This window comes from Ruditapes philippinarum, unplaced genomic scaffold (assembly GCF_026571515.1).
Source record: "Ruditapes philippinarum isolate M1 unplaced genomic scaffold, ASM2657151v2 ctg2243_1_1_1_1, whole genome shotgun sequence".
In the NCBI taxonomy this organism is placed as follows: Eukaryota; Metazoa; Mollusca; class Bivalvia; order Venerida; family Veneridae; genus Ruditapes; species Ruditapes philippinarum.
The window spans coordinates 149,777-159,086 of record NW_026864903.1 but is presented as its reverse complement, the minus strand read 5'-3'; the positions used below and the strand labels follow the sequence as shown (position 1 = coordinate 159,086).

The 9,310-nt window shown below is 30.4% G+C and overlaps 1 protein-coding gene across 1 annotated transcript; it reads left to right on the top strand.

Annotated features, from left to right (window-relative positions):
* The first annotated feature begins 1,905 nt into the window (after positions 1 to 1,905).
* On the top strand, positions 1,906 to 8,195 carry LOC132727222 (protein unc-93 homolog A-like). Its single transcript, XM_060712642.1, has 7 exons — positions 1,906 to 2,501; positions 3,031 to 3,165; positions 4,094 to 4,245; positions 4,970 to 5,197; positions 5,762 to 5,897; positions 6,504 to 6,635; positions 7,969 to 8,195. The coding sequence occupies exons 1-7, from the start codon at positions 2,051 to 2,053 to the stop codon at positions 8,193 to 8,195; spliced, it is 1,461 nt and encodes a 486-aa protein (XP_060568625.1). The 5' UTR covers positions 1,906 to 2,050.
* The last annotated feature ends 1,115 nt before the right edge of the window (positions 8,196 to 9,310 follow it).

Here is a 9,310-nt window from a genome sequence, read left to right as displayed (position 1 = left end):
AATAACAACAACAACAACAACAAAAACATATCGTTCGGGAATTTTATTTATTTTTCATCGCTGTTTGTTTGTTATTCGTTGAATAACCTCATAAAAGTAACCGTCTTACATGAAAGAACCTAAAGTTGCTAGCGGGCTTCGAACCTATATCTGTGTTGGCAAGTGGTTCAAAGTCAACGACCATAACCACTCGGTCACGAACGATCCTATTGATATGAGTATACATTTGAAATTTTGATGAAACGGGAAACCTAAAAGTAGTTTGTTATAAATACAAGCAGAACTATATAGTACATAGAGTGACACCATTTGAAATCTAAATACTTTATTTAATAGGTTTTTAATTATCTTTTTATATTGTTATCATAGTTCATTTTTCATATTTCCAGTCTTATCAGATTATGAAGCATTTTAATCTAATTTCGCATAACGTCAATTACTCCACCGTACATAAAGAGTTCAAACTCTGACGACAAACATTTTTAAAAACGGTGATAGTAGTCTCTCTTGTCATAATGCTGTTAAATAGAATAACGTTACAGTTTAAATTTTCTAATAATTCATAGGCATTCATTCATTTATTGATCAATATAATTTCAAATGAAGATTATAAGATGTTTTACTTAGTTTCAAGTTTTTTTTCTAATTACATGCGACCTTGTAATTTTTCATTGTTAAATGGGATCACGTGTTAAACACTTATCCTATTAAATAAACCATACGCGGATTATTTAAGCGAAATAAAAGTCACTTGTTCTCGTACAATGAAGCCGAGTATTTGAATAACAAGAAATTTTAAGCTGTATGCCTCCAGATGAGCCAAAGTCTTTCCAAGAACTTATAAAAATGTATCAAACTTTTAGTAAGAGCAAAATGATTCAGGATTTAAGTTAAAACTCACGTCTTATGTTGGATAAATGTATCAAACTTTTAGTAAGAGCAAAATGATTCAGGATTTAAGTTATAATTCACATCTTATGTGGGATAAATGTATCAAACTTTTAGTAAGAGCAAAATGATTCAGGATTTAAGTTAAAACTCACATCTTATGTTGGATAAATGTATCAAACTTTTAGTAAGAGCAAAATGTTCAGGATTTAAGTTAAAACTCACATCTTATGTTGGATAAATGTATCAAACTTTTAGTAAGAGCAAAATGATTCAGGATTTAAGTTATAATTCACATCTTATGTGGGATAAATGGCTGATTCTGCAGTTTTATAACCATATATATGCTGTATGATTGAAGCAGTAAGGGCTATTTTTGCATATTTTGACCTATTTTATGATGTTTTAAGAAATATTTATTGATTGTTTCACTTAAGATATTGTCTATACAGTTTTCGAAAACGAAGTTGACTAGAAAATATTATAACAATCACTTTATGTTCTTGTTAATGCAGAAGGTTATTTAGTTTATCAAAAAGAAAACACATTTCTGAAAACTAGAGCCTTATAAATTCCTTTGAAATTATCCGGACATTATTTATACCCAATTAGTCAAAATGATGGGCCTGTGTAAAATGGACTTGTCATTGCAACCGACAATCATTAAACAATAACATTCACATACTAAAAAAAAGAAAGAAAAAAGAAAAGGTTAATCAGATGTTTGCAATTTATGACAAAATAAATGTAACATTTTATCTCTCTCTATTAAACAATGTACACAGCCTAAGGATTGCAATAGGTGAAAATCTCCCCGTTACCACGTTATCAGTTTACAGTTAACGAGTGTAAACACACTTATATCTTAATTTATAAATTAAGAATTATTAAATCTGATGGAGAAGGTTGATACAAGTTTTATATTTCACATATTTCAAATGCTTGTAAATATTGGATTGAACAAGTTGGTGTAAAAGTTGTTAACATTAAAAAAAGGACATTGGCAGGGACAATAAGGGCACTGATTATGGCCTTAATTTTAACGAACAATCTTTATTTAAATACAAACTGTCACTTTATTGTAGTAACAGAATAAGTTCTACTAAATTCAATAGGAGTTAATCGGTTACTGCACAACGTTGACGAAACATTTGCTGTCAAAATGGATAAAAAAGTGAAAAATAAATTGGATAAGGATGCCAATGATGACAATGAAATAATGTTAAAAACTGATCTGATGAAAGGCACTGACTTTACCGAGACAACGATAGAAATATCAGCTAACAATGTTCTAGATGAGATGTCAGTATTTTCTATCTTTAAAAATCTTGTTACTATTGGTGTTGCATTCATGTTATTATTCAGCGCTTTTAACTCGTTCACATTTTTACAAAGTTCATTGAATAAAGAAGATGGTTTAGGAACATCTGGACTAGCGAGCGTGTACGGGTCTATGGTTTTGACGAACCTGTTTATAACACCTTTAACTTTGGCTCGATTTTCTGAAAAATGGATAATAGTTGGATCTATGTCGACATATATTGTGTATGTCATCACAGGGTTCTATCCAGCTTGGTCAACTGTTATACCTGGATCGTTAATCATAGGTTTTGGTTGGTATTTATTATTTAGCCTATACGTAATTCCAATTTTTATTGTGATTAAAAGCAAATTTGAGTGAATGTTATAAATAACTTAAAATACATTTGTTATTGGTACAGTAAAATGATTGATAACTTTCAACATAACCTTAGAGTACTATCAAACGTGCTTATTTGATACATCTATATTTGTTACATTTAAATAAAATGACTTTATATAGTTGTTTGATGTCTTTACCATAATCCTATTTATGTATTTACATAAATTTTCAAATAATGAAAACTGCAAAAATGTCAGTAACGTTAAAGTTGTTAATTGTTGTTGTACAGCAATTTTAATGTCAGTATACTCAAACAAAATTATTGCAACAAGAATAACTTATAAATTTTTCAGTAGTTATTTTCAATGTACCCATTGTTTTATATGTATGAATTTTATAACTATGAACATAATTTGTAATTGTTTGAGCTTAAGTCAGAACATGTGCATATAATTACATAGTACTTTTAACGGTTTCCCATATTTTCATTTGCATGATAGGTGCAGCACATCTGTGGCTAGCAGTTCAAGCTTATATCACCGACATTGCAAAACGGTATGCAATAATAACCAAAACTAAATTTCAAGATAGAGTGCATCTTTTCCTTGGTATATTTTACGCATTCACATATACAAGTAAGTGCTTTTAAACTAGCAAACCATTCCAATCTAAATCACACAGATAAAAAACATAGTAAATTCAATCAGCCGTGCTTTTTATATAATTATGTTCAGTTTTAACATCAAGTAAAAGTTTTAATTGCAATTACTGTTTTACTTACATTAAAAATAGAAACCAAAATTTATGTTGGTTTAATATCAACGAAATACTTTGTAATTTTTGCACGGGAAATGTTGCAGAAGATGAAACTCATTTCTTTTTAATTGAAATGTAAAAGATAGAAATCTTGATTTTCAACATATATCTGAAAAAAAAGTTTGCATATGCTGTCAATAACCAGTATCTGCATGTTGCTAAATTCTTACATGAAGCTATGATTAGACGATGGATGTTTTAAATAGAAAATCACATATTAAATAAATGATTTTTAAACGCATTCGTACATGAATGCATACTGCATGTTTAACATTTATGTATATAAGTACCAATTGTGATTTTATAGCTAACTAGATAGTTAAGACAAGTAAGCTTGTATACTGTCCATTTCATTTATGCAGATATTCTTATTATGTTCTAAACATTTAAATCAATATTATTACGTGAATGTATATAAAATTGCAAATATTATATGTAAATGTATTTATGTATTTAATTTTCTATTTTGTTTTTGTTACTTTTTGGTTGTTTGTTGCTTGTTTTTTTCTTTTTTATTGGGAGGGTGGGGGGAGGGGTAGTCCAAATAATTTAACTTGTATGCCCAACGTGACCGCGTGTTGGTAATAACTTTATTGTTTCTTTATTATAAAATTTACTTATCTTTTTATATAGCTATGTATTTCCTAATACTTCTAGATAACATTTGGTTCAAATTTGACATTGAATCTGCGCACATTAACATTTAAAGAGAACAATCTATAATGTAACTACTTTGTAACATTTCAGGTAACATATGGGGAAACTTAATCTCATCTTTTGTATTTAGACGTACAACTGTCAAAAACACAACATCCGATATATTGGCAGTGTGTGGGCCAAAATATTGTCCGTTTAAAGAGATGAATAATTCCATAATTACACCACCAACGCATAAACAGGTACATGTCTTTATTAATTTCTTGCTAGTCACACGTGCATACATTATATAATTATAATTCTTACCATTTTTGCAGACAAATATCTATCTCAGAAATGTCAAATCCTTTGAAGGGACAAAGAAATCTGGACGCGTATATCAGCGTTTTACTTAAAGCGGCATTGTTTATATATTAGATACAAGCAAGCAGTGTTAAAACACTTCCGAAAAGTTTTATTTTTTCAGTCAAAATTACGTATCAACGGACAAACAGTTTCACTATCACGTGACAAAATGTTGAATTTTGCCTACAGCCGGGGCTAGGGGCAATGAACAGAACCTTGCATTTAAAACTTCATTTCTCAGTATTCCTTGGTCGTTAAATAATTTAATGTATTTTACTGTGAGTGGTTGGGAGTGTGGGAAAAGATACAATTCCTTGACAGTTGATTTTTACATTGTTTCTCTATGAATAACTATGAATAGGTCTGAAATATGATTCACTAATTTATGTTGAAACATTACCATTTTTTCTACAAATAACGGAAATCGAATACTCTAAAGCCGGCGCTGGGGGGGGGGGGTGCGTTCTTACCACAACATTTCATGTACAGGTGCAAATAAACCGAGTCTGTAACAATTTCAATTTTTTATATTGCCGACTTTAGCTTTTGTAGGGAGATTCTATCATTAATAGTAAGATTACATTATATATATGTGTATCATTCACTACTCATGCTTTCCAGGTTTACATATTCACAGGATGCTGTGCTGGTATGGGATTACTGGCATTAATTCTAATGCTACTTAGCCTCACAAATACTTCTTCTGGTGGACACAAAGTAACCTCAGTATTTAAGAAGCTAAAACTAGTAACCGTACATATATTTACTTCAAGAAATCAGTTTCTGCTGACCTTCGCAACATTACTTGGCGGTCTTGCAAATGGATTTACTGCAGGTGATTTCACAAGTGTAAGAACCTTGCTACCTATTATTCCAACTTGTTCTTAATACCTCTATTTTTTTTCATTGCATTCATTAACAAGTCTTGGTATATTAAACTAACGGTATTCAATATAAATAATTACAAATGTATAACAGATCTGCATTCTTTTGATCATTGAGGACCTTTAATTATGAGATATTATTAACTATTTTACTTAATATGATCATTCTACATTATCCTTCATTTAATGTAAAGGTAAATTGTTCTCAGTGATGCTATTTGTCAAGTGTAACTCAAATCTTTTGGGATTAGCAGTCGGACACTTGTGAAGAATTAAGTAAATACTGGCAAATTATACAGTCTGGTAAGGAATATTGTAAATAAAATACTTGTTTGTACTTATTTTATATAAAATAATGTCTAATGGTTATTTAAAATATATTACAAATTTCGAATTTGTAACACTGAAAAGACAAATTTGAAAAAAAAAATCCTGTTATTTTTTATTTTATAAAGGAAAACAAGATCAGTTATGCAAATCAAAATTAAAAGATCACTTCTCTTCAACTGATATTAGAATTTCATTTCAGGCATATATAAGTTGTCCATACGGCATTGAAAGTGTCGGATTTGTTATGATCACATTCGGTGTTAGCCAGTCAATGTTCAGTGTGATTTTTGGAAAGCTTAACCAATATACTGGACATATTCCTATTTATATATTTGGTAAATAACCCATAAACGTCTTATGTCTTATAATATGTTTAACCTTTTATTATTTTGGTTAAATAGTTATGTGGAATATGTTACATGTTTACTCCTTTATATCAATATTTTGACAGAGTTTAAAGCTATAAGAACTTGAAAACTATGAGTTGTTTCGTTTGTATAAAGTAAAGTTAGTTTGAAGTATAAGGAAAATAATTATTGCATATTTCTATGTTAACATTAATTAACTCGTACATTAAGGTACGCAAATAAAATGGTATGTCTGTACTCCGTAAAATGTTAACTGTTTGTATTCTGATCTAAATATTACAACAATCATAGATAAGAAAAATACGGTTGTACTTTTTTGTCAGAGCGATCCGGAGCAAGAATAGTAAATTTTATATAATTATCAAACATGTTATTCGTTCAATCTGGTTATAGGAACCACCATAAGACTATGTAATTAGAAATGTATATTAAAACAATTATTATATAGTTATAATACAAGTTTAAAATTGATATTAAATATATGTCACCAATGACAGCTACGCCATCTTTATATCGCTGTTAAGATGTGGCAATGAAAAACTTTCATAATATCAGTTTTGTTTTCTGTTTTAGGATTTATAACGCAGATGGCGGCCTATGTAGCTTTATTGCAATGGACTCCGCGTGTTGAGGACTATGCAGTTGTGTACATTCTTGCCGCCTTGTTTGGTATAGGAGGAGCAATACACTCTCCTTTGGTTTCAGGTCATTACCATTGTTGCTATCTCGGTCAATGAAACATAGTGTTGGCCGTTCAGTTTAAAAAAAACAATTTAATCATTTAGGCCCCAAACCCTAAGGAGAAAGTTAAACTATCTACACAAATCCTAGTTAATATAGGGTTAACGCACGTTTTTCGCCCGGTAGGGCGAGGGCTCCAACAGTTCCGAGGGACTCTGCAGACTTTATAACACGAAATAAACGTGCGTTGACGCTATTACAGCATAAAGTTTTCAAACAGATTCGTGATGTATAGTTTATACAAAACACATTTACATTAAATTCTTGTGCTTGGACGGTATTTATCCAATTCTATGTTTTACGTATGCGTTTCATTTTTCCGGGGCCAACAACTTTGAAAATTCTCGGAACCGAACGAAATTTTGAATTTTAATTTATTTTACAAAGCTTGACCTTAGGAGATTTATTATCTCAAGAAAAAATAACGTTACATTACTCTACCCTCTACCCAAGACAAAACATGACCCTCAGAAATTCTTAGAATGATTTCAGATTGACGGTAGAAAAAGGATCAGTGACATCAGAATCGGTTTTTTTTCATGCAAACAAGTTAATAAAAAATCAGGCACTAAGCAGTATTCTCTCAAAGAAATATAAAGAGCATTTATCAACATAAACATAAATAAAAAAACATTTTCTCATATTAATTTTGTGTTATCTAGTTTTGTAAGTTAATCGGAGTGTTAAACTGAATGACAGGTAGATTCTACTGTATTTGTTTACATTGACAACTGTCCGTTTCTTAGAAAGGGCGACAACCAAGATTAGCACCGATGTCTATACGCCGTTTTTCCGGCATAGTTACTTGAATATGCGACTGAGGCCCTCGAATCAATAAAATTCAATATAACAAGATCGCATGACTCTTTGGCAAACAGTCCAAATTGTCATTTTTTGTTTGTTTGTTTACTGGGCCCTGTATGTATTGCGCATAGGTGAAACCGGGCTATAACTAGAGCGCGTGACTATGTTAACACATGGTTTTGGTTCCGATATAACATGGGCAAAAGAGGGAAAAATAGCCGATTTTATGCTATAATATTGTAATATGACATCAAACAAGTTTGAGGCAGTCCTAGACTGCTAATTGATTTTTCTGAAATATTTTTAATGCTTATTTCTTTGCGTCGAACGAGTGTCAGACATATTCAACTTAGTCATTTATAATTCAATTCTATCCAGTAGGGATATGTGAAATGTTTTTTTTTTATACACTTCATGAGTTCGTTTTCCATTGCTCTTGAACATTAAGGATTTGATTGATTTTATAACTTATGTTTATATCATTTCATTTCAGCATTGTACAATGTTTACTTCAGTAAGGATAGGGATGTTGCTTTATCAAGTTTCCGAGTGATAAGTTCAGCTGGTGGAACGATAGCTTTTGGATACAGCAGTTGGTTATGTACAGTCTATAAAGTGTATATTCTAATAAGCCTATTGAGCGTGTCACTTATTACTATTATTCTGTTAGATATATTGCACAGAAAGGACGTTAAACGATCTAAATGTTCAATGAAATAGTGTAATGGTACAGAACAGAAAAGACAATTTATTCAGTCTTATGCACATACAGCACATAGACTTCAGCCAATAAATAAATATATTTGTGACAATAATGACATAGTTATATTAGCATAATAATATACAAGTTACACAATGTATGAATAAATATCTATACTGTGTCAGTGAAACGTAAAACCCAAATCAAACAAAAAATCAATTTAATGCACTTATAGTTTTTGACACAGTAGACAACGCCAATAACGCATAACATATATTTACACGCGTGGTACGTTTCAAGGCATTTATGCTATGATGTATATTAATGAAATCAATATTATCGTGAAGTTGTGTACATTCAAGAAAGGAAACACTCTTATTATTTGGGGACCCTCTAATGTGAGTTTTGTAAATTAAAGCTGATAATATTGGTTATACAAAGAAGTACAATTCATACCAGAAAACGTAAACGGGAAGTCTGATTTACCTCCCTTATCATGCTTTTCTGCAATTCATAGGAATAACAATTTATGTATTTTAAATAAAAGATAAGAAAAAACATACGCTCAACCCTCTCAAGTATTTAAATTGCTTTTAGCAATTTCAATTACACTATGAATAATGTAAAATATTGACAGACACGAACGCTTTAAAGCTCGCGTTTGCGTGACATAATTCAATCTTAAAAAGTCAAAAGCAAATGTTCTTGGAGCCGAAATGGGGAACAGTTGTAATAGAATGTCAGAAAAATTGAAAACGGTTTCAAAATATAATTATTTTTTTAAAGTTTATTCCTTATTTCACACGCATGTTTTTAGTATATTTACTGTTATACGATAAATGAACCAATACATTGCAGTGTTTTATTCAACACATGCCACCAAGCAGTAGGATTTACTTAGTACATCTGAAATATAACCTTCGCAATATGTAAACATCAACCCCGAAAAGTCGAATTGTTTAAGCTCTTTTAAAGGGTAATAGTGTATTACTACAAATTAACATTTAAACATAACTCTTATTACTTCCAAACAAAAATCTACAAATGTCCAAAAAATTTCGAATTTAACTTCAGCTCTTAAGATTGAAAGAAGTGTCAAAATTTTACTACAAATACAAGTGTTTTTTTGTCTTCA